Source organism: Zosterops lateralis (genome assembly GCF_965231275.1).
Source record: "Zosterops lateralis genome assembly, chromosome: Z".
Lineage (NCBI taxonomy): Eukaryota > Metazoa > Chordata > Aves > Passeriformes > Zosteropidae > Zosterops > Zosterops lateralis.
This window is the reverse complement of record NC_139800.1, coordinates 4,551,079-4,577,741: the sequence shown is the minus strand read 5'-3', so window position 1 is coordinate 4,577,741 and position 26,663 is coordinate 4,551,079. Positions and strand designations below refer to the sequence as shown.

Here is a 26,663-nt window from a genome sequence, read left to right as displayed (position 1 = left end):
TAGGTGCTAGGTTTTATTCCTGTTTTGATTTAGATGTGGTAAGCATGCATCCCTGCTGTTTTGAATCTTGAGTCCATTTTTGAGCTCAACTAAATATAACATAGAAGAGTAAGGAGTATATTATGTCTGCAGCTGTAGAAGGGTCAATAGTTATTAAAAAATCTGTTTCTGTTGCTTAACTAGTAACCTTCTCTAGTTTGTGTTTGCTGCTTGTAAAGCTGGCTGTACAATGTATGTTTCTTGGGAAAACAAATACATTTAATGCAGATTTTTATTTGCAGGGCATGTGAGCTGCTTTATTTTTTTCAAAGAGGAACCTTGTTGATCTTATGGTTAGCTTTAATTTACAGAATTGTAGTGCTGAGTAGCACTAGGTTGTGGGGTAGCCATTCAAGTGAAAATATTTTAACTTCATCTATTCTTACACAGCACATATGAAATAATAAAATAGGCTAAAAATGGGACAGTGTTTATCCTATACTTTTGGAAATTCAGGGTTTTGTGCTACTGCAACCAGCATACTCAAAATGCTCAACAGTTTAAATGTCACAAACAAAGGACCAAATACAAAGTCAAAAGATTTCCAGACAAGGCAGAAAATGTCTTAAGAAAGTCATTGATGAAGATTCTTTTAGTGTAATCAGTAGTAGAAGAAAGAATAAAGGTAATTTTTGAGGTAAATCAAGATGTTATTTTGCTGCCATTGAAGATGGTGAAGGTTTTCCAAGGGGTGGATCAGGATGTTCCTGGACTCTGCAAGCAGCTGTGGATGAGCTTCTGATGAGAACAATAATTTTATTGAAAATCGATTTTTAAGAACAGGATGAGTATTTAGAGCCTGTATTGTGTTAATTTTGTTATGGAAAAAATCAAGATAGGAGCTGTAGAGTGAAGATATGCAATAAAAAAATGTCAGCTTTCAAATGTCCTCAATGTGGGAAATAGGAGTTGTGTACCTTGCCTCAGCTGTTGTGTTTAAAATACATCTTGGTTTAGACATACATCCAAGTTTACCCCCTTGACAGGATTTACTTCGTATTTTTTCTTATAGTTGTTTTCTCTGACTTGTAACTAAAGGAAGGCTTATAAGAAAGTAGGACTTGACATCCAGTGAAAATGTGAAATGTTTTGAAACACTCCAGGGCATATCACATGGTACTTTAACATGGAAAGGGATGTCTGTCTGGTTTTCTATATATTTTTTTTCTTTACAGTGTTTGGGGAAAGATTTTTTTCAGGGGACTGATGTGAGTGCTAGTTAGACCTGTACAAGCAGTTCCACGACATTTTTGGTTTTCTGCCGTGGTAACAGTATATGCTCTTGCAGGTTGCATGGAAGCATCTCTAACATTCCACTGGCTGAGAATTCCTATCCTGCACCACACTTGTTAAGAAAACTGCCAATATGGTTTTGGGTAGACTGATGGAGAGAAGGACAAAGGTTTTAAGATATTTTTTCCTTTACCTCAGCCAACATATGAAATAAAAGGTTTATGCAGTATTTCAGTGACGATGTACCTTCATTTTACCATGTGTAATGAAAAGTCCATATGATCTTAGTTTTAAATCATTGTTACATAAAATCTTGGTTTATTTCACAGGCTTTTAAGATGACTGGGTCTGATTAAGCACATAAAAAAGTGACTACACCATCTAGCTTGACTTCATATTCAAGAAGACTATTCTGTGCTTTGCTTTTAACATTTGAAGACATTCAGCTTAGTAATATGATACAGTAGAGTGGATTCAGTACAATCTGTTGTGCTCAGACTATCTGTGGTTTTGATGCACATTGCTGCACAGTATGTAGTAACAGGTAGCAGGTGTGATACCTTTCCAGAAGGTGAAAGCCTTTGGAAATGGAAAATACATTTAAGAGGGCCATGCTAAGAGATGGAGTAATGCACCACAGTTACGGATCTGATCTTTGTTCTAACCTATTTTAGACAAAATGGTTTTATAACCAAATGAGAATTATTATTGTGGGGAGGAGGTAGGCTTACATTAGCATGCATCTTTCTTTAGCCTGTAAATGACTGAGCATGTTAATTTTCAAGTAGCTGCCTTTTTATTTAAAGAAAAATTGATGTTTATGCTTTTGTAGGACTGAAAATGTTACATCAGCATTCAGTTATCAAGACATTTAGAAAATTACATGATTATTTCCAACAGAGTGTAGATTTCTTTTTGGCCCCGGTAATAAATACATTTGAAAGGTCTATATGTTACTGTTTTTCAGTGGTTCCATTTTTTTTCTAGATAATTTCATCTTCAGAAATATCCAAAAAGATTAGAGTGCAGAACAAAAATGAAAATAAGTAGGTACATTTATTCAGCTTGTATATCAGCTTATTTCTGCATATACATTTGTGCCTGTGAAAAACTGTTCTCCCTAAGGGCAGAATCTTGATTGCAGACAGACCCACAAAACAGTGCTTTGCTGTAATTGAATACAGGAATATTGAATCAGTAGATCAGCAAAGGTCGTGATTATTACTCTTGTTTAGCAGAAAAGAGAAGTTAAGGTGCAAGTTTCTGAATGTAAGATGCTCAGTAGCAAAATTAAAAAGAGAAAAACAACTAAACAAACAAGCCAACAAAAAAAACCCCAAAAACAAAGAAACAAAGAAACAAACAAACAAAAAAGACCAAAACAAAAAAACAACAGAGAAAAAAAAAAAAAAAAAAAAAAAAAACACCCAATACCAAGAGGACCCCCAAACAGTCATTCAGGGTGCTTACTTTTTTATTGGTTGGTAGCTATTTGGAAAAAGCTCAGATAGAAGTCCGAGCTTCTCTTGTCAATTGATTTTATCCTCTTACCTGTTCTCTAAAATCCTGATGTGCCCCTGTCCCTGAAGGAGAATGTCCCCAGGCTTTTTAGCTGCCTCTGTCTCCCTTTTGCTACATTAGTTTGAAAGCCTGAGGGACTCAATTAAATGTGGAGTTGGTTATTTCAGAAATAACACTGTAGCTGCTTTCAGCTGTTGGCTTCCATCTTCACCACTGATGCATCTCTGTGGGAAAGCTGGACTGCACATCCTTGAAAAGTTCTGGGGTTGTCCTTGCCTTTCAGCTTTCATCTAATTAATGATCATGTGCATGTATGTTGTGCCAGGTCTGCAGCTGATTGAGGCAGGTCCCTGGTAGCTTGGAGGAACTGTGCATTTTCTCTTTGGACCAGGTGAGGATTAGACCCAGGATCAAGCTTAGGAGGCATTTAGGCAGCAACAAAGAATGCTTTATTGGAATTACTGTTAAAATTGGAAAGCGATATACAAGAGAGCAGCTGATAGAAATGTCTGTTTGCTCAGCTGTTAATCTAGACCCAATAATAATTCCTTTCTCATGCTGAGAAGTGAATAGAGATTTTGGTTGTTTCCCCTCCCCCCCCATCCCACTGTCTTCAGTCTAGAATTTGTCAGGCTGAAGGCACACAAATTTTGGCATCTGGATTTGCAAGCAGATTTTCACATTTATGAGTAATAATCTATTTTTCAAGAATTGGTATGGATATAAAGCTGACTTTACTTTCCAAAGTCAACTTTATGGTGATCCTCTTTACACTGATACTTGTTCTCCTTTCTCCTCTGTAACGATTGCTTTCATTTAAAAAAGGGGAAAAATACTCCTATCTTCAAAGTTCTACTATAGAGTGAGTAAATGGAGCTGTACTAAATGGAGCTACAAGCTAAATCTATGGCTTCTGGCAGCAGACAGCTGGGTGTAAAATGGGCAGCATCTCCCTCCTCCTTGTCCACACTGCCTGTGCCAAAGTCCACAAACCAGGCTGGCTGCTCGTGTCTCTGACTGGGGCTGGATGAGGTGTAGCAGCTACTGTGGGAGCATGACAGCAGAGTGGTACAGTCCACTTGATCAGTGAAAGGATTTTTTTTTTTTTGCCTTCATTGAAGTTGCTATCCTGCAGTGATTACTTCTTTTTGTGATTTTCCTTGCCCAGATTAAGTCATAAAACAGCAGATTCTTCTTACGTAAGATACTGTTGTGTTGTTTTGAAAGTCATGATGCATTTGGAGAAATAAAGCCAGACTGAAAGGCAGGCAGTACATAAATGCACAGTTATAGTGTTTCTCCTGCTCTTCTGTCTCCTCTGTTCTGTACAGTGGGTAACATGACATGTGTAAGGGCTCTGTACCATGTCTTGGGGAACTGGTGCTGTGAATGTCTGTGCGGAGCCTGAACGCAAGGTCTGAGTAGGCCACTGTAAAAGGGCAGAGCAGCAAGTAATCCTGGCCTTGCATTGTGGGCTGGTCATCAGCAGAACCAAAAGTATTAGTGGGTTACCACAGAATATGTTGAGTTTGAAGGGACCAGTCAGGCTCATTCATTGAGCCCAACTCCTGGCTCTGCACAGGACACCCCGAGAGTCACACCATGTGCCTGAGAGCATTGTCCAGATGCTTACTTGGACTCTGGCAGGCTTGGTGCTGTGACTATATTTATATTTAGCAATATTTATAACTAGCAATCTTCGATGTGTTCCTGTCTCAAAAAGGGAGAGACAACCAAATAACCTTTTTGCATTATGAAATCCTCTGCCTGTTCTGGGTAGCATGACCTCATTTTACTGTGCAGCTTGCAGCTACCTACGCAAGGGAGGATTTGTCCTACTGTACATGCAGTACTTAAAGAGAGGTACCTGCTGTCTCATTTTAAATAACAGATCAGTCTTTTTCTGAAAGGAATAAGAATAAAACAATCATATTGCTGGACTCAAAACACTTGAGTCCAGTTTGCCACATTTATCCCTGGTGTACTCGCTTTTCCTTGAGATTGACGTATGCAGTGAGGCAAAGGACATTTTGGTCTCACTGGTCTCAGAAGTTAGATATACTAAGAAATATGCTAACTAGATGCCTCAGAAGTACTGTGATTGACTTGGGCAGGACTTGAGCTCAGGACTTGAGCATTTCCTGTTCCTCATTGCTGAAAGTATTTTTATTAGGAAAATGCTTGGTTGGAAGAAAAAATAAATACCAGTAAGCATTGCTCATTGAGACATGACGTGAAAAATAAACAGTATAATGATGAACTGCCTGGTAGTCAAGATCTGCCTATTCACCAGTGGTCAACCTTTTGGAAACAGTTGTCTTTTTGACAGTGGCTGTGGCTGAAACTTCAGATATTAGGGGATTTGTCCTCTCTTTAGGTGTTTACATTTAATATGAAAGCCTTCATGTCTGCCTCCCCTTCACTCATGGGGTGCAGAAGGAGAGCAATACACAAGGACATCACACCAGCAGTGAAAAATGTAAAGAGCACAAGTATCAGGCCAAAATTAGGCTAACTTGAATTGTGTGCCTGTGGCAGTAAATTTGAAAAGGTGAAATCTGAACCGTACAAATCCAGTTTGTGAAGTGTTTGGCAGCAAATGCAAGGTTTGACTCTTCCCCTGCTTAAGTTGGTTACTGAGACCATTCAGTATTTGTATTCCTGAAGCACTGTCTTCCCAGCACCTCTTTTTAGCTCTGATTGCATGTGGTGTGAAACTGAGTAATTCTGCAGAATAAACAGTTTGGCTTGTACACTTCCGTATTGCAGCCTTTGCATACTCAAGACAGAAATACATCATTTATGATCTGTGCAAGTTCAACTGTGATCAAACTGAAAAGTGTCAAGGGTTATGTCAGTCGGTGTAATGTTACAGTAGTTTGAAGCTAATGTGTGATGTATTTCTGGGAGCTGTTTTGTGAACCATAAAGAATTTGAGTCAAATAAATGGAAAATGCAGTATAGTTACAATAGAGACTGCAGCTCTGAGTGGATCCGGTCTCTAACAAAATTACGCTAATTTTGCCCCCAGTTAAATTTACACTGAATATTAGGCATTTTTAAAAACTTGCTTTATGCAAATTCGGTAATGGCAACGTCTTAAGGCTGAGATTTTTTTTTTCTGCCATAAAATCAAAAAGTCATTATTTGCTTTTCTTGACAGCGGTTTTTATGCATGTTTTTATGATGTATGCCTGTTTAATATGGCATGAAAGGGGTTTTCTGTCATAGTTTAGGGTTAGTGCTAAAAGGCAGAAACACCTTAATGTGCGATGGACTTCCCTCTGACACTGAACTGTCACAGAACTCAGAGTCACTGTTTTGTCTGCATGGAAAGCCCTTGGTGCTACATCTTTGTCCAGCTTGGTTAATAGTTACAGAAAAGCAAGTTTCGCTGTGACATCCCTACAGTAGTTGGTAGCTAAGAGATGAAGGTTTTCTAAAATGTCTGTAGTAATTTATTTTTTAAAAATTAAGCCAAATGATCTTTAAAGCAATTCAGTCCCTCAAATGATATTAAGTTGTCTGTGGTTGAAGAAAGTCCATTACCTAAGTACTGTTTGGTACACAAAAGATTTTAAACTTAGTTTTGAAATACACTAATGGGAGCTACCTTTCTGCTAGAAGCAGACTTTCTGGCAGCCTTTAGTGACTGGGCAATCACTTGGCAAAGTGAAGGGGGTACAAGGTGGTAACAGTAACTACAAATTGTAATCAGGCTTTTGCAATTGTATCATTTTCATTTTTAGAAATAAGTCGATAACTTGTGTACTGGCTTTCAGAGAGGTTTAATTTGTTGAAGTAATGACATGCATAGCTGAATTCATAAAATGGTAACAATCAAGTCAGTGCTTTACTCATGTTCCTTTTTTTACAGCCTTGTGTTAATCAGTTTTTGTAGATCCAAGTAAAAGGATCCAGCAGAACTGACCCTTTGTCAGGCTTTGAAACAGGAAGTTTTATCCTGATGCACTTTGAAATTGCTGAGAATAAAAAAACAATCCCAGAAGCAAGCAATGTATTATCTTGTACAGTTCTGAATTTGTCTGTTTTTGTATGCCAGGATACCGGAAAAAGATATAATTAGTGGGAGAGTTGGTTTTAAATTAGACTTTATTATGGCTGCATGGGGACAAGGAAAGGCACTTGAGAGAATCTTATCAAAATCACTATAGCAACAGCTCACTTCATCATTCCCTGTGTATTTTCTCAGCCTGTAGTACTTTCTTTACAGTGTTAGTGACATTTATATTCAAAACCAATTATTTCAATTGTAAGTCCAGAGGTATTTGTCACAGAGAGCTTTGTCCTTTACAGTCAATAGGAGAGATGTAGGGCCTTTTATTATTGTTGTTATCATTATGACACAACTTTTTCTTCTTAATTGTTGCTCTTTGAGCGAATTTCATCTTTATGGTGGAATTTTATAGATTCTTCATGTTTGTGAGAAGAAAACTGGATTTTCCTGATTGTCTTTTTCTAAAAGGAGTGGGACATGTGAAGGGTGGTGGGTAACTATTGTCCTGGGAAGAAGAGAAAAGTACAAGTACTGTATTCAAAAATCTGTTTATGTGGTTTCCTTCATTGCAGTTCACCTCATCATTTTGTTAAGAAGGGAGGTTGCTTTATTCATAGTTTGCATTTGAGGTAAAATTGAATGTGATAAATTGAGTTTCTTCACAAAACTAAAGCAGCTATCACCACCTTTTCTTGGTGGCAGTGTTCTTTCACTTACAAGTCATGCTGAGGATCCCCAAATGTCCATTCCTTGTGAGCTGGCTGGTGACCTTCCCTTTAACCTAGAACAAGGAATCATGTTGATCCTGGATTTTTAAATGCTAAGGTCTTCAGTTTCTATCTAGATAAGGCCTGTGGCTGATGTCATCCTATTTTAGGTTAGGCATACAGAGCATGTTCAGCCAAACTGACAGAGACTAGTTCACATTCTTAGAAGTGAACTTCCACTGGAGTTCTGCCAGGGAATGCATAATTGTGAAGTACTTTGAATCTACACGACTGGAGCTTTTTAGGAAACACATTTAGCAGCCTCGAAGAGTTTTCCCAGGGACAAAGAGTGTACTGAGTGTATGTTGTTTGAGCCTTGGCTTTGCTTTTTCAGTCTGAACTAATTAGAATAAAGGTTTGAGGCATTTAAGGTGAGTCTGTGGGGTTTTAATCAGGATGTCTGAAGGGTTGCTGCTTTGTGCTTTACAGACATTTCTAGGGGGTTTCAAGGCTGCTTGGTGGAATCTGGTGGCAGAAGGTTGGAAGACCAACTCTACTGCAGTTTTGTAATGTTGACTGCCTATGGATGGAAGGATTGATAAATAATTTAGATACTTTGCAGGAATACCCACAGTTGTTTAAAATATTGCAATACCAAGAATACCAATAAATTGCTTCAAACTTTGCCATAGGCTCCTTATCTGTTGCAATGCTATTTCTTATGTGATGTCTTCTTAAGTCTGTGTATAAGCAAAGCATTTCTTTCATGCTGTCCATTCATACATTATTTTGAAATTTATAAAATTTATCTACAATTTTGCAACACTTTTGATCATCTTGTTTTTTCTTTTAATATAATAAGGCTTGTTCCTTGTGTTCTACCCTTGAAGGTGCCTTAAATTCATCAAAAGGAGGAAGAGCATTTAGTGATAAGAGGCTGACAACAATGGGCAGAAATACTTATTGTATCAGAAATTCTGCTTGTCATCTGTTGCTTAGCTAAAAACTGTCAAAATAGCTTGGTCAGTAAAGAATAAACTACATCCTAGCTGCTATATGGTGAATGCGATGTGATAGTTATTGTTGGAAAGAGACTTTGTGAGGCTGAGCTGTCTGTGCATGAATGTGGTTTTGAGCAATGCAGTAGCTACCCTGAAACTACTCAACAGTGAATTTTCTCCTTTCAGTTGTTGGAAGAGGAAGGGTGCCCAGGTGATATCCTGAGTCTTCCTAAATAACTGTATAGTAACTTCTAGCCAAAATTTCTCCTTTTCCAAATCCAGTTTTATAAGCTTAAGGGTTAAGAAAAAGGTGAACTTGCAACATTGAAGTGAACAGAAATAAAAGCTGAATGTGGTATAACATGAAACAAGACATGATACTAAAAATATCCCTAAAGTCACCTGCTCAGCCTTGATGTTAGGCTGTGGTTCTGCACTGTAGCTGTAGTTTCTCTGTATCTGATCATTTAGGTCTGTTTTGGGGCCATCCTCAGACATGCATCAGTGGTGTAAGAGCTCTGTGCAAATCTTGAACAAAAAATGTTGTGCATGGAATATGAATTCATGTGGAGGTGGAGAGACCTTAATTTAGAAGAATTAATTTTAGCATCAAAGCGATCAGGTTAAATTAGTTCAAAATAAAAGATGGGGAAAGTCAACAAAAACTAAAATAGAATAGAGCCTGAATATTGGGGTTTTTTTTCAGAGAGTCTGCTTGTGTAAGATTCTGCCTCAGCCTTAGACTGTGCTCTGTTAGAGTTGTCAAGTCTAATTTTTTAATCTGATTTATTACTGCTTTTGATAATTGATTTCTTATAGTACACATACTACATTCCTTTTTTATTTCAACACAAAAGCAGTGTGTTCCTTTTGTTTTTGAGTGTAGGCAGTTCATATGTGAGATATTTCCTATAGGACTGGTAGGTTTACTCAGGAAATTTTTAAAGCATTTATACAAAAAAAAAAAAAAAGTGAAGGCTAAAATGACAGGCAAAGAAGAGATGGAAAAATAAAGTTCTGTTCATGTTTAAAAGGAAATTTCTGTCAATAACGATTGCTTTTCCAGGATTGTTTTCTTTGACACTGACATACGAGCAATGCTTGTGGGTCCATTTAAAATGTAGATGATTTTCCCCAAGGCTTGTGGCTTGAAATGACAAACAAAGAGAGAGAGTTTTGGGTGACAGCCTTCCAGTTTCCATGCTAAGTCTGCCTGGAATCCATTTCATCATTATGCACTGTAGCTGAAAAAAATGTGCCTGGGAAGAAAAAAACATGGCATTGCTAAGATGCTTCTCAGCCCCGTGTGACTTGTGTAAAATGTAGAGTTGCTTTGGATATATTCCATTGAAAAAGCTTCTTCCTGGTTTGCAGAGACATTTCCTACTATATTTATTCATTTTAAATCTCTTTACATTTTGTGTTGAGACTTTGTAGAATTTTAAGTGGATTAGAAGAAATCTGGCACTCTGTCTGCCTGTTGAATGAACAGACCCATGAACATGCCAGACCCATGCTTCTCTCTAGTTCTAAAAGAAGTATGGGAGATAGGAGGTGTAGGATGTGTGCATCATTACAAGGTGTTTCCTCATTAGACCAGGTAAAGGTGGGAAAAGGAAGGGTCTCTTCTTTCTGTTTCCCAGATCAGGGGAAAATGGGGAAGAGACAAAATAGCCACAGAGTACAAAATGGAACTTATGATCAGCAAAGAATGGGAACCAATATGCTGAGCTGGCTTTTGAGCTATACTACCAGGAAGAGCAGAGCAGAGCTCTTCCTCATGGTATGTTATTTCTACAGCTCTTTCTCTTCTGTAATGCAGCAAATTTTCCTCCACCATGTTCCTCATTTGTGACTGTTCCCAGAGCAGTGAAGTCCCCTCTATCAACCCAGGGAAAAAATGCAGACTAGCAGGGATGGTTCTGTTTGCTCTCAGGTTTGCTGCATTGCACCCTGTGAGAACACAGGGTGAGTGTAAAGCAGCTAGACTGCATCACCACTTGATGGCACAAACAAAATTGCAAGGCTGAAATCAATGAGTAGGGCAGGAGTTCAGTTTTTCTGCAGTGTATGAGGGCACCAATATAAATAAATCATGCTTGTTGTAGTAGTACAGCACCCCATGAGGCACTCTCAGCATCTGTTAAACTTTTTTATTGTTTAGTTTCTTTCACACAGCATGAGTACCCCAGCAGTGTTGAAAATAATGAGCAGTGGGGCTTTATGCAGTAACTTAGAAAACTGACTGTGTAGCCCAATGTGCTGGCCTATTTGTGAGCAAGAGAGTGTACTTGCTTAGCTAAAAATATTCTGGTTGCCTTGTACTGAGGCTGTACACTCCTTGTATCTCTTCCAAGTTATAATCAGTTTGCAAGTACAAAGCAACTGTTAGTGAAAATCAAGTTTCTGGACTGCATAATTTGAATGACTTATAAAAATAAAGGGAATTCTGGAGTATTACATTGTGTGCTGTTAGATTCTCAATGACCTTGATATTTCAGGATCTCCCTGTATTGCAGATATTTCTGTTTTATTCCCTGTGGAGGCAGATGTTCTCAGTTCAATGACTGGAAGGATGACCGTATTGATTCTTTAGCCATTAACATTAAAGGGTACCAACAGAGAGCTTCTCTGATACTGTTACAGTTGCTTCATGTCTTTTCTGAACGCATTATAAGAATCTTTGGGCTTCTCAGGTTTTTTATTAGGTCTCAGAAAAATGAGTTTCAGCACCAGGCATCTGCAAGATAACCTTCTGGTCTTTCCATTAAACACAGAGCAGTTGCTAGAGGCTTCCTTTATTTAATTCATTTGGAATCCTCTTTTTTTTCTGTAGTTTTAACTTCCTTCTGTCTTTTCATCTGTCCCTGAACATATTGCCTTGCTTAATTATATCCTGTTTGGTGGACAAAGAGAAGGAGGAGGATGTTAATGCTTGTCAGAATGATGAGCAACCTCCTCTTTTTCCTGATTCCATTTCAAACACAAATGCCTGCTACAACATTTGGTTGATTTGTCTAAGTTAACTGTAAAAAATATATATATATTCTCTTGGTTTATCTTCTCAGCTAGTACAATAGAGACAGAGCTTATTCCAGCATTATATGGATTATAAACAATTAAAGATAGTAATGTAGTTGTTTCCTTTTCACTCCTAATTTTCCTACCACATCATGGATTAATGGAAGTGTCTAGTGTTGAGGGATGTTGTACATGCGTATATATTGCATTCATGCACCCCTCTCTTGGTTCCCATGCAACTGACTTGTAATTAATTGTTAGAATTAACTAGAAAATTACTTCATTGAGAAGCTGTTTGCTTTTCATTTGCATAGTGCCTAGGACAGGCAAGATCTGATCTGAGCATAAAGATCAGCATGTAAATCTTTATAGTAACATACATACAATAATTATATCTGAAAGATCCTGTGGTCATCAACCACACACACACAAAACACATGCAAAAATCAGTACCAGCCCTATAAAAGCTTATGTGCAGATTTCTTACAAGTTTTTATAACATGCTTCTGGATTTTGTGCATATTGATTCCAGCAATGAGTGTTGATTGAAGATCACCTTCATTCTGTTTCTAGGCTGTATTCCATCCTTTGCTTAGGCCTTTTGCTGTTCAAGTCCAGTTTTACTTTGAAATCTAGAAGGTTTCATTACAGGAAGTATGGGAGTACTCCCTCTCACTGTGGTATACTCAAGAGAATAAATAGAGCTGTGAAAAAAGTTGAATATTCAAATGCATTAAAAACAGCTGATTGGGTTTTTTGTTGTTCTTTGAATACTTGCTTTTCATTTGTAAAGATTGTATCAGTAGAAAGCCTAAGTATTTAGGCTTTGAGATTATGAGAGCATCAGTGTCATGATTTTTGGAAGACAGGTCTGTTGTTTTCCACTTGTGAAAAATATTAACCAAATTTTAAAAGATATTGGCACCATTATTGTTCCATGCTGGTGTTCCAGTTTGACCCTTCTTAAATGGCTGGTGAAGGAGTCTAGCAATTAGATAATTTTTTCATCAAAATATGATTAAATCCAAATTCCTGTAATTGATACTTCCTGTAAGCATTTGTCCATGACACAGGATTTAATGAAAGCAAATATACATTCTTGCTCCTCTTGTTTCTGAACTCCAGGGAGAAGAAAATGGAAAGCAATTATAGCAACAGAATTGTAATTTAATATTCAAAGCGTGCTTTTCTTTTTCAATTAGATTCTAATTTAATAGGGAGATTTCATATGCCACTTTAAAAAAAAATGTATTTAGACTCCGTAGTGGTTCAGCTCCACTTTTGGCATGGCTGTCTTCTTCATTCTGAAGGCTCTCCAGGCTGCAGTACTTTTCCAGGCTTGGTCATCTGTGTAGCCCTCAGTGATAGACAAGAGATTTACTGAGGGGGAAAGAGGGTTGGTGGCCACATTAATCTGTAAACGTTCTGGAAAGTATGCTCACTCAGACGGAAGAGTCAGCCCTGCCTCTAAATGGTGCTGCAGCTTGGCTTGGGGCTGCAAGCATCTGCACATGAGCCCAGCTCAGTCATTGTTGTTCTTTACAGAAAGTGGCAGTCACTTCTGTGCTGGGGACTGAGATCAGTTTTCGTTTGAATTGAGAAAGACTGCGTGCATCTCTTCACAGTGGGGTGTGAAATTCAGCTCAGGAACAAGGCAGCAGCTCCTGACTGGTGTTTGAATGTTTTCCAATACTGAAGTTTCATGTGCTTTTTGTCACCATTTCTTCAAATAAGGAGCGATGTGCATGTTTCTGAATAAGGATGAAATTAAATTAAAACTATTTAATTTTGCAAATTAGTTGATCATTGGAGTGGGTTGCCTTGGAAGACTGCTGAAATCATGGGGTGAGGTGTCTCAGAATAGATTAAACCAGTGCAGAGGGGCAGGGAAAGGCTTTCCAGCAGAGTTTCCCTGTGCATGAGGTATGCCTCACTGATGAAGCATTTCTAAGGCAAATGGAGCATGCAGCAGCCCAGGGATGACCTGTGCTGAAGCATAATGAATTCTTAACTTGGTGAAGTGAGGCATGATTTAGAGAGGGTGAGAGGCACGAGATTACACAAGCTCCAAAGTTTCAGATGCAGTTATATTTTGATGTCATTCTGATACTTGCTGATGTCATCAGTTGTAGCTCTTTGACAAGATCAGCAATATTAGACATCAAAATGTTATACAACACAATCTTACACAACCACAAGGACAAGGTAAAAAAATCCTACAGTATTTATACCAGTCTCAGTAATCTTCATAAATATACCAAACTGTTATTTTTTGGGTTTTTTTCTTCAAGAAAAAAGCAGTAGGCTTTCTGGGAGGTGAGAAGTTAAAATATTATGTATTTGTGAAAAGGTCAGATTCCCCTTTGTGCATACTATTAATGTGTCAAAATGTTGTTTCTCTTGTTTGAAGGGGGTATCTGGAGATCTTTAGAGAGCAGTGATTGACTGCACATCACACACAGAGAAATTTATATCTGACTTCATGAATGGTGAAGTTTGGAAAATTGTAGTTGGTTGATTACAGAATTTGTTTCTGTGATAGCAAAGTCATATTGTCACCGAACTTCTTTTCATCTTTAGGTTTCGGCATAGCCCAAATTCTTGGTACTTGAGAGACTGGACCATTCACAGCTGGATCAGACAGTGCTTAAAATATGGAGCTCAAGATAAAGCCTTATACACAATACAAAACAAGGTAGGTTTTACCAGGGAGGAGACATGAATATATTTGATCAGATTTTTGATTCAAGTATGGCTTGACAGGAATTCCTGTTACAGCCAGGTCATGTAGACTGTGGTTTTAAAGTTCAGATTTTTCATCAAAATACAAATCACTGTTGCACTTGAATTTTAGTAACAGCCTTTTTACAGCTTTAAAATACTTTCTTTTCTCAGAAAGGTTTTTGGTTTTAAATAGCGTTGGTGTCCAAAACATGTTAAATGCAGGGGAGGCATAATAACGTGACAGACAGTGCCATTCCTGGTCTGAAAGGCTCAGATAAAGTGCTGAAACAGATCCAGTGCCTCAGAAATTGGAGGGCCTACATCACAGGAGCCTTGCTAATCTCTGGTGTTGCTTGACTGTACATTGCATCAGTGTGCAGTGTCGTGGTTCTGCTGTTTCTGGTATCTGCAGCATTGTGCTTGGGAAGATTTGAACAGCACATTTGCACACTGAACTTTTTACCCTTCTTTTCTTCAGGTTCAGTATGGAATTTTTCCAGATAATTTTACATTCAATATTTTGATGGATTTCTTTATAAAGCAAAAGAAATATGGAGGTAAGACAATACATACCAATATTGTATTCTTAGTTGTATGCTCTTATATTAACAGAGCTTTTCTTTGAATTAAAAACTGGTAGCCATATTTTTTCTGAATTCATCATAAAACACAACTTCACCTTCCACCTTCCCCTGGAAAATTTTTTGCATATTTTTGTCTCTCTTTTGTTGGGATTTTATTCATTTTATAGTTTTGAAACTTGTGTGATTCATAGTTTCTACTGTTATTAATCCTAGTGCAAGTGTAAACCATCTTCTTCAGTTACAAGTCTGATGTATGTGCTAATGATATGATAGGACTTGTTAGTGACAATTAATTAGTGTTACCAGACTCAAAATGCCTGTTGGTATCCATCTTCCATACATTCAGCTGTTCAGAAATCTGTGTACCTAAACTATTTGTGTAGGCTCTCTGCCTGTCACTGGAGCAAGCCAGCTGTGCTGAATTGCCATACTGGGGCTACCTTTCATTATTGACTGTTTATGTGTTTGGATGAGTAATCCTCTCATGTTTGATGACAGATGTTAATTTTGATGACCCATTTTAATTTCACTGCAGGTTTTCTGTAAACTTGCAGTAAGCTTTCCTTTGCATAAAGCTCTTATCAAACAGATAACTGAAAGGAACTGAAGGATTTTGTTAAACAACAAATTAATATATGTATTTTTTATGAGGCACACCCCCCCTATCTTTGAATTCCCTCTTATTTTATCCGTGTTTCTTTTCTGTGTGAAACTGAAGGCCTTTTTACAAACTGTCCTTCCTGACAGGGAGTGTCACTGGAACTCCATGCAGAGCTCCTCTAGAACATTGCTTGCTGAATAGAGACCACTGTGGGTGATCTGTGACAACATTTCTGCTCCTTTGTACTTTCCTGTCACCCTAAGGCTAATGAAGTTAACCTAGTCTTCTCTTGTTTGTAATCAAAACACAAGAACAAAGAAATAATTTAATTATGGTTTTTTTTACTGATTGAAGAGCTGAGGAAAGAAGAGCCAACTGAAGTGTGTGGAGCTAAGATGATTTTAAGAGCTCCTTGGCTGTAGTTTCATGCTATTCAACCCATTCTTCCTTCTTGCAGTGTTTTTGAGCAACCCAAAGGAATAAGACTAATTTTATAGGTATATTCTACTTGAAAGAAATGTTTAACTTTCTCTTGAACTATTTCAAATCATACAACAACAATAAAGTGTCACTGAACATGAGCAGGTGCAAAAGGAAGATATGTATTGGTAGCTGTGCTGATTAAATGTCGTTTTCCTCCACAGATGCTCTGTCAATAGTAACAGAGATCATGCTCCAAGAAAGTTTTGATGAACAATCAACGCAGCTTCTTTCTCTGTATGTTTTATACCAGTACCTGGCAACTAAGGCTGAACATACGGTAAGCTGACCACACTCACAATGATACACAGAGCCTCTGCTTCCAAGTGTTTGGTGCAGTCAGTTACACATTCAATCATTAATATATTTTATTTCCCCCTAAGTTAACCTGGGGAAAAAAAATCCTCCATTTTCTCATTAATTTTGCAACTGCAGAAAGAAGAAAGAAAGGAAAAAAAATAAACAACCATGAAAACCATTAAATCAGTTGTCACCCTTTTTGCTCCTTTCTCTGAAAGGGAGGGTGTGTAGGGATTTTCAGATGTAATGTCTGCCCATTTGAAGGATGTGAATTGATATTCAGTTCAAAGCAGACTCTATCAATTACCAAAAAAAAAGTGTCATCTATTGTATAGTGTATATACATATAGACTCTCTATATATACAATATATATGTATATATATGGTGTATATATATGTATATATAGTATGTGTGGGTATATATATAGTGTGTGTGTATATATATAGTACAGGATCCTGTTAAGCTGAGTGTTGCTCACAGTTAAAGTTGATAATGGTGATATTGCAGAATTATAAAGCATTTTTGCTAGGTTTTTTAGTATCCCATTTGGCTTTAAGTATATTGCTTCTTTATAACAGATATTACATATCTGTTATAAAATTAAATTTGTTCCATTTCTTCTGTCTCCAAGGATTACAGGTTTGTTATTTACAGCTTGCTTGCTTAGGGCCAAAATGACAGTTCAAGGTCTTGGAAGTTGGATTATTCTGCCTTTGCAGAAGGGGCTCAGTCAGTGAAGGTCTGTGCCATGATCTCTGTAGGAAGCTATTTTTAATGCAGTTTGGCGCAAGCCTTCAATAGCATGTTGTCATCTATAGGGCAAATGCTTGAAGCCTCCATCTGTGTTACATGAAGCAACTTCCAAAATGCATTTTACAGGTGCCTTCAGGTTTTACCCAACTGGGTTGTAATTCGAGCTTTCACCGAAGAAGAGAAATTTACCGTACTGCATTATCCAGCATTTATCCTACTGGATTTTTTTTTCTTTCCCTAGAAATCAAGTATGCTTAGTCACTTTCATGTGAAAAGCAAAGGGATGAAAATCTCATTTATCCATTGTGTTTGTCCATGTTTGCATATCCATACTGCAGAGATAAGCATTTGTCAGTATGTCTAGTGTTTAATGAAAGCTGAATATGCAAGCAAGGGTGGTGTGAACATAAGATATATTTTAAGGCAAGCTTATTTATATAGCTGTGAATTAATATGCATTTTGAAGTAATCCCATTCAAAGACAACAATGAAATAATATTTTTATTTGTGTACACTATTCAAAATACCATTCAACACTTCATAATGCTCAGCACCAGTTTTCTGTGTTTGGTTTGAGAGGTAGAGGTAGACACAGGAGAATTTTCTTGCAAAATTTCAACCATTCATATTTTACAGTCTTCTGCGAAGTGAGTCAGTGAGTCAGTACAGTTTGTACTGTTCCTCAGGACAGATATAAATGAACACTGTAAATGAACACTGGACACATTTAATGAATCTTTACTTTATTGCTAAGATGTGATGAAAGCCATGATGTGTGCTGTCTTTGCTGCCATTTTATGTTTTTGTTTGTTAAGAAACAGTTACTTAGTTGATACCTTTTTACCTATTTACAGTGGGAAGAAGAGAGAAATATTGGAGCATCACTATTGCTCACAGGTCTAAAGCAAAGTAACACTGTGGGGTTTAGTTCCCAGCTCTATGGCTATGCACTCCTTGGTAAGTTTTGCCTCCCTCATGGTAAGCTTTCCCCTCTTGTCTCCAGTGGCTGAATTAAAATGGCTTCTTTGCTTTACTAAAATGTAATCAAAGAGAAGGCAAAGAAAAAAAAAATAAATAGTGGAAGGACAATTTCAGAGTTACGAATGAAACTGTTTTGTAGGCCTGGAGGGTAGGACTGATTTAAATTTGATTCATCAGACAGCTTCAGAATCAATTTCAGGGCTCCCTGCAAGTTTGGGTTAGATGCTGAAAGATAGAAGATACTGTTAAATAACAGTGGGATTGGTTTTTTGGTTGACCAACAAATTAAAAATATACCCTAAAGTACAGATTTCTGTGACACACGTTATAATGTTATGGACAACAGACTCTTCTGGTTAATGAGTGTCTTAAAATAACCTTCAAACCTTATGAGGTGGGAGAGCACAGCCTAGAAAACACTATGTTTAGAACTTTTACTGGTCATTGTAAAGGAAATGTTGGGGTTGTGCCTTTATCCTAAATCTGTTAAGAAGTCTTCACTGTTAATGACTTGCTATATAGTATTAAAGAGAAGTTAGATCAAACTACATTCAGAATGGAAGGGAAATGGGCAAGCAATTCTTTAATTTCCTCTGAATCTATAATGGAATATAGTGCAATTAGGTTTTGTTCTTCTCTCCAAAATGATTATTTACTAGAAAGTAAGTAAGTAGTCAACAGTTTATTGTAAATTTTTGTTTCATTACTGCATTATTGAGGGTAATAAAAAGTGAATTTGTTCTTCAAATGTCGCCTCAAAGTATGATGTGTGGTGGCAGAGTTAGGATGTTGATTTGTATTTATCATGACTGTAAAACAAACAAGTCATTTTCAGTCAAAAAGGGGGATAAATGTGAAAACTAATTTGAAAGCAGGATTTTTCATAGCTCTGTAGTTTGTAATCCAGTGGAGATACTGGTACAAACAGGGACTTTGCTGTCCAGTTGGCATGCAGTTTGGAGAGTTTTAAATGTCATGTAGGTTGGTGCAGTAGTGGCTGTATTTCAAAAATGCACTTCACTCTTGTCTGAGAGCAATAGTGCTTGGTCCATGACATTGACATTCAGTGGATCAAAAGCTATTTACTGTTATGTCACATATTCCAAAGTCTTGCCAACACTAATGGAACTGACCTCTGAGAGAGTAAAAGATGTCTACAGGCACAGAGGGGCCTCAAGCACCTCAGCTGTTCTAATTTAGCCATGGTCCACAGGCTTTGTCTGTGCTCTTATCACCTTGATTTTCCTAAACTGTTCCCTTCCATGTAAGGAGGGTGTCTTTCATAGTTTTGTGTTATAATAGCCAAGGTGTAAATTGGATTGAGAGCTTGGACAACTCCTGTAAGATACACTTGAAGAGCTATTATCTGTTATGCTGACAACAACAAAATCAAAGCCCAAGAATCACAATCATTGAAAAATTGCATCAGCTACCATGTGATGTGCATTTCCTCTATTGTGCAGGAGTTTCATGCTCTCAAATAATCACTTTCAGAAGAAAAGCCACATTTTAAGTGATGCAGTGCATCACAGGTCCTGCTGAAATCAGTGAACACCTTGTTTGCATAGATTGTCTTATATCGAGAACCAAAATTTCCTTTTTGGCAGGTGTCCTGTATTTTCTCTTAGGAAGCCTTAGCAGAAACAGGGGTAGTAAGCTGAGAACTTAGCCATAACATGTGCTGTTAGGGGTGAGCAAACCCTAGAGGCCACAGAGGTAAATCTGGAGAATCAGATCTAGTGCACACATGCTCCACAGTCAGCTGAAAGCTAAGAAGACATTTGTCTGAGATACTCAGGCATCCTTCTACAAGCTGCTGTTACAAAGCCAGACAACCAGAAAACCTGGCCACTTACTCTGATTTCCATCTGGGCAAAATTTCTGAGGGAATGGGGAGGTACCAGAAACAGGCACATAATTAGATGAAGTTGAGCAAAAAGTAGGCACCTTAATAAAAGAAGGCAATGGAAGTTCAATTTGTAGATGTTATTTTTACCATGGAAGCCAAGATACTTGCTGTCGTTGCTAGAAACCAGAGCCAACCTGTACAGGTTCCATTATGGTTCAGATGGTGAAGCACTAACAATAGAATTTGTTTTTATCACAGGGAAAGTGGAGTTGACAAAAGGATTAAGAGCTGTATACAATCTAATGCCACTGATGTGGACACCTGGATATTTGAATAGAGCCTTGCAAGTGATGGAGAATGTGGCTTCATTGTCAGGGGACATCAAAATCTCTAAAGAGGCTGTAAGTATAAAGGCTACAACCCACTGAACAGGGGGAATTTCACATAAAACAAACTCCAGTAAAACCTGTGAATTCTGTGCCTTGTTAATGAAAAGGTGCTCTGCAAATGTCACAGGCCTCTACAAGACAGGAGAAGTAATGTTTAGAACAGAATCACTGCTTAAGTTGATGAGCCAGTGATAATGTCTGCTGGCATGTCCTTGGCAATGAGTGTGTGTTACTGCCACAGACCATTTAACTATGTTTTCTAAGCCTTTAGAGACACCTGTGTCTGTGTCACAGGAAGCATGTGTCTGCAGGGGTGGGAGGACACCTTTGTTTCTCAAGTTTTTGAAACCACTCATGGAGATATTTCTTAGCAGTAAGGATGAGCTATCATATCTTCTTGCTCTCATGGCTAAATTGTGTGTGTTCTGTACTCTCAGATGATGGCCTGAGTGGTACTGGTCCAAAAAGCTGACAGAGTGATTTCTAGAAGGTTTGTACTGCCCTCAGTCAGGGAGGATGGATAGATTCAGCCCACGAGGTCAGTGCTAAGGGACTCAGGGCTGATCCTGGAATCAGACAGTTATGGAGTTACTTAGTATGTCACCACCACATGGGCTGAAGCATAGAAATGTCACTGAGGTCTTTCCTCCTCTTCTTGGTACTTTTTATTGAAGGTGTCCCTGATGATGGGAGCCTCCCTTTTGCTCATGTCACTACTAAACTTGCAGTATCCCCTGACAAACAGTAGTCCAGGGTGCTGCTCAGCAGGTACTCCTACCTGTTGCTCTGTTTTCTGAAGCTTCTCTGTAATACTGGACAGTCCAAGACAGGTCACATCTGTGACTTCCACCATCTTCAGGTGTGTGCTTTTGGAGGTATCTTTCCTACTTGAAGTCTGAAGAGCTCAGCTTAATACACTTGTGATTTTCTGCTTACAAACCCTTGACAAGTTAAGGAGCTCCTCATGTTCCTCTGGGTTGTAGATGAACATCCTGGTGCTGAAACAAGGTTGTATCACTCTCTGGTACAGTAGGTCCATAGAAGATCCTATCCACTTTATATTGATACTCTAAAAATAGTAAATGCTATTAATACCTAGAAATTCTCTCTGTATAGAGATTCTTTTTACTTTGTTCAGTGAATAACTAAGAAATTGTAAAAGAAGGTTCTTGCTGATTCTTTACTAATGCTGCATCTCTGTACTTATCCATTAGTAGAGCCCAAAAAGCAATGCATTGACTGTGAGTGAGAGCCACACACTCCAAGATCCTGAGCACAGTACAAAATTCTTCCAAAGTTGTCTCATTTCCTTTTAGAATTTGGTTTTCTGTTTAGCATATACAGAAGTCATCTCAAAATGCAAGGAAATTCATGAAGTTGTTTGAATTATGACAGTTGTGTTACTTGGATTGTATTTCCAAAGTCTTGATGCTAACAATGACAAATGTGATTGTTCAGATTGATGCCTTGGAGACCATTCTTCAGTCTGTCCTTGAAGCCAAACCTGATCCAGAATCTGCTGAAGAAGCCAAGAAATTGGAGCAGAAGTCACAAAGTGCAGAATCAGAAGAAACAGAGCAGTCCAAAGTACCTGAGTACCTGAGACGATTCAAGGTAAGACAGTTTAACTTACCTAAATATTCTAAGCTGTGGTAGATCTCTGTGGTACGTACTAGAAAATGCAGATGCTGACTTACTGTGGCTGGTAGACTGACACCCCTTCAGTGCATCAGGAGTTCTGTTTGGCATTTTTGAAACTAATGTCACCTTACATTTTCACTTCTCCAAACAGGAAGCAGCAGCCTACAAAGGCATAAGTGCTCAAGGCCACTTGTCTTTTGTCTGTCTGCTGGAATTTTATCTTCACTTTTCATACATCAAAATGATAACTGCAGTCCTGTTTGCAAAAGTGGTGTGTTGTTAGAGACCTATTATCTGACCTTGCGTAGGCTCATTAAAATAAATTGTAATGGTTGTGAAACTACCCTGAATTTATTGCCCATTTGTGTACATTATAATTATGTAGGAATGTTGTATCTTGTACTTTCAGACTGGAGAATTAAGTCAGGTTCATATCACCTTTCTTTTATCTTTAGATTGTCATGCTGATGCTAACATTAAGAAACACAGAAAGCTGTTCTTTAGGGCACATCTATATAAAAAATGGATTTTATTTGGCCATCTAATAGGTATAAGTTAGCTAAATTAATTAATTTTATTTTATCATCTCTGATTTGTACTGTGATAAAAATCGAGTACTTCAGGTTGAAACTTACCTGGCTTACAGTTCCAAGAGCAGTGCTCTTTCCATAGCCCGTCAGTTTCCATTGTTTCTGCTGGATGGCTGTGACCCTGGACAGTTGTGCTGGATACAGACTGTTCTGAAGAAACTTCAAAAGTTAAAAGACTAGTATCCTATGGTTTCACTCTCACACGCACACACATTTTCTTGTTTTAATTTTTTACTTACATAACTTTGCCACTAATCTTTAGATACTAAACTTGTGTTGTAGGCAGTTAAAACTTTTTAATTGAAGTGTTTGAGAATCAGTGGGTGCTCAGCATATGGTAATTAATGCCTGGATGAATTACAGTAAATTAGGTAAACAAAAATGTCCTTTGAAGGAGGGAGTGAGACATTTTTATTTGTCTCTTACTGTCTATCCATTGTCTAGCTTTGAAGAAAATAATGCAGAGTGCTCAAAATGAGGTCCGAGTATCAAACTGCGGACAAGTGTCAAGAAATGTAGTTTTCTTCTCAGCTCAACCTTTCCACAAATTCCATAATTAATTCCAATTCAGGCATTCCCTGGTGTGGCAGTGAGTGACTTTTGGCCAAAAAACTAGTCCCAGTGTTTAAAATCTGATCAGAAAAGTCTGAATGTGAGAAAGACATAGCTGCCATGTGGCATCTAGGCATCCAGCAGTAATAAGCCAAAATTTCAGGTTATATGAATGAGAAAAGGATCTCTTGAGTTAGAATACTATTTCATCTAAGCCTGAAGGAGTTCCTAGATTCTTCTCTCAAATCCATTAGGCCAGCAGTAGTGGCTGTTCCCAGTGGAGTGCTGGGACACTACAGATGTAGTTCATAGGACAGAGTAATGCACTATAAATCCATACAAGTGTGAAGGAAGGTGGCAGCTCTGAGTCAGCCTGGTGATGTGTGCATTCCCAGCTGCTGTCCCAGCACAGGCCATCTGCCCCTTCTGTGTAGCCCCAGCAGAGAGTTTGCACTTTTGCTGCTCAAAACAATTCAGCTGCACTTTGTCCAGCCCTGCATTAATTAGCCAGTATGTCTTATTGAGCTCAAAACCAGTTGAGGCTCCTGCACTGTTCCTGCTCCTGCCTCCCGCACTCCCAGTTCTGTTTCATAGATCATACACCTCAGAATGCAAGGAAAAGCATATGGATTTGCTCTAGACATACACATGCTTCTCCATGGCTTCTGTGTCTCATACCAACCTTCAGAACAACCATTTGTAAAGTACCTGAAAAAGGCATGGAAGTATAGCAGATCTGGATACTTGTCCTTTGCTTCCACTAAAACAAAGAGGACCTGAGGGCATTTGGCTCTTTCCAGAAAAAGCTGTTAGAGCTGTAATCTAGACTCTGACACTCATTTGTGTTGTAATTACCTGTTTTCAGATCCCATACACTGAGGCTCACTGCTCACTGTAGTGTTCTTCGGGCAATTCTTTCCCTCTGTGTCAATGATCAGTAGGCAGCAAACATTTTATCGCATATTTATGCTGGGAACACCTTCTCCAAAAGCAATGCACCTTCTTCCCTAAGTTGTCTGCATGCAGAGCCCTGGAGACTGCTTATAAAAATCATGATTTAGCCACTTAAGAATGTGCCCTTTTGGTACTTATGGTACATACAGCCTGCTGCTTTCCTAAATCAGTATTAGTAATGTACAAGAGAAGAACAGGAAGTATTCCAGGATACCAGTAATGGCTTAGGAGACAAGACCTGCTAGTTTACAGTTTATTGGCTTTCTGTATTTCAATTCCCTGTGTGTAGGTTCAGCCCTTTTCAGCACATCCTTGCTAGAGTTTAATAGGAAGAGTGTGAATGATCTAAACTAGGTACATTTAAACTAATATATGAGCATAGTTGTCAAATTTCTTCCTCAAACCCAAGCTATACAGTCTCTTCAGTTTTCTCTCTGATGCCTTGTGCACTTACTGACATCTCAAACAAAATACAGACTAATACACCTAAATATGTTTTTTGAGTTTGGTTTTAGTCCATTACATTTGAAGACATTGGCTTTGTCTTCACTCTTTATCATAAAATCAAAAAAACCACAACCAAATACACAAGTCCCTCAGACCTGCATGTCTGGCATTTTAAAGAAGCTTTAATCTGCTGTCTGTCCAGTTCAGACCTGCAAGGTAAAATACAACAAAGCCTGCAGTTGTGTTGGCTAAGGGAGAGGCCTCAGAGGGGACATAACAGTTTCCTGCCCAAGAACAAGGCAGAGCTTCCAGGCAGGAGCTGAGGGGATGTGCAGATTATTGCCAGTGTGAGCTCAGCTAAGAGCAGCACTGGGGACCCCCTGCACAGTGCATAAACCTTCAGTGATAACTGTAATCTGGACATGTGCCTGGCTCTAGAACTGCTATTTTGTTTGGAGGAGAACAGTCCCCACATCTTCTGTCCATTGTACTGCAATGCAAAACAACTTTCATTCAAATGAAGAAAATACGGATGTACCTTTCATTAGAACACATGCTTATTTTAAACATTTTTGCAAGTGCTGGGCTTAGTAAAATGTTTTATTTAAAAGAAGGGTTGGGAAAATGTGTTTTTTTCCTAAAGAGTGAACGGAAGATAAAGAATTTTCCAGTCCTGTGTCATCTCCTCCTGGGTTCTGTATCTGCACTTTCAAGGCAATTAATCCAAATGTTAAGGAGCCATCAGGGTAAAGATTACAGAAAGCTAGAAATAGTATCACTGGATGATTCATCATCTTAAGTGAATTAACATTTTATGCTGCAGGACATCTAGATAAGTAAAGCTTAAGAAAGAAAACTGTAGTTACTTACTGAGGCTCTGCTCTGTTTCAGTGTAGAATATCCCTGAAAAAATATCCTTTGCTTTAACAGTGTTGTATAATCTGTGTAAGTGTAGTCTCACCTCAGACACAGTAAGCTGGGAAGAAAAATAATGGCAGTTACTTAGTATTAAGTAACTGTTAGAGAACATTTGAAGTGACATGCACCTGTTGGGAGGGATGCTGATGCAGGCAGTGTGGATGAAATAATGTAGTTGGTTTTGAGGCAAGGCACAAACCTGAAGTGTTTAAATTATATTTATTGTATTTAACTGGTCAGATGGTCTTTGTTAATAGCAGATAACTGAACTTGAAAAAAAGAAAATTTGAGTAGTTAAGGAAAATGAAATTTCATTTGTTCAGTTTTATTGCTAAAAAGACAAATACTCTAGAAGTTAGTATTTCAAGAAATGGTAGCAACTACCACAGTTGAAACACTTTTCTGTGATAGTTACCTGTCCTTACAGCAGCAGCAATAATAATAATAATAATTCAGTGATATGTTGGTTGTAGAGACGTATTTTGTGTTTTATTGCTTTGTGATTGACTGGTTTTCTCCTTGACACTCCCTACCAAATCTCTTTTTCTGACAGGAGCTGTACTCCAAACTGCATTCGCTTGGCAAGGTTGAATCTGAAAGCCTCTTAACCCTGACCACCCAACTTGTCAAGGAAAAGCTCCCAGAATGTGAAGCAGAAGACATTGCAAAATATGAGCAGAACCTGAAGAAGTGGGAAGAACTACAAGTCTATCTCACAGAGAGGGAAGGAGAGATGAGAGAACAGGCTAAGCAGGAAATGGAAGCTAGGAATCTAGCTAAAGCATCTGCTTAGTACTGGAACTAGGAATCCAGTGGTATGCATTCCTCTGTCAGTGAACTGAAGTACTCACCATTATTAATATATTGCTTCAATCATGCTGCAGGTGTGACTGCAGAGAAAATTAAGCATCCCATTTTGTCTGTTTCCTGAAGTAAAGCACATGTGGTTTACAAATCTTTGTCCTGTGTATGATGTGTTTTCCTTCTACCATCAGCCAGGCAAGAGATGGGATAGAGACAGCACAAAGAAACAAAGGCATGAGGAGTAGCTTGCCTGTGATGAAAGGTCTTGAGGGTGGAAGGAACAAAAGAAAAGGGAAGAATTTCAAACACAAGTTGTTTCAGTAGGGATTTCTCACAGGAAAGAATGCCTTTGCTACTCTGAACTGTAGACACTAAGAGGATTAACGTATATTGATTGGGGTTTTTCTTTTTCCCAACCCATTTGGAAAATTCAAGCTACTATTCATGGAGTTGGAAGCCTAAGTTTAGGCTATTTTTAAAACTATGAAGAGTTTCAGCCTAGTGAGTTATCACTTGTATGTGCATTCAGATGTGTCTTTACTGTAAGGATGTTAG

At 38.2% G+C, this 26,663-nt stretch overlaps 1 protein-coding gene across 1 annotated transcript in view; it reads left to right on the top strand.

Moving 5' to 3' along the window:
* The window catches only part of MRPS27 (mitochondrial ribosomal protein S27), a 42,299-nt gene extending 16,050 nt beyond the window's left edge, over positions 1-26,249 (top strand). The window contains exons 5-11 of the mRNA XM_083882834.1: positions 14,121-14,235; positions 14,743-14,821; positions 16,094-16,209; positions 17,838-17,940; positions 20,072-20,214; positions 21,661-21,816; positions 25,858-26,249. Of these exons, the coding sequence (XP_083738960.1) occupies positions 14,121-14,235; positions 14,743-14,821; positions 16,094-16,209; positions 17,838-17,940; positions 20,072-20,214; positions 21,661-21,816; positions 25,858-26,097 (952 nt within the window). The 3' untranslated portion in view covers positions 26,098-26,249. The remainder of the gene's footprint in view (positions 1-14,120; positions 14,236-14,742; positions 14,822-16,093; positions 16,210-17,837; positions 17,941-20,071; positions 20,215-21,660; positions 21,817-25,857) is intronic.
* Positions 26,250-26,663: the final 414 nt, after the last annotated feature.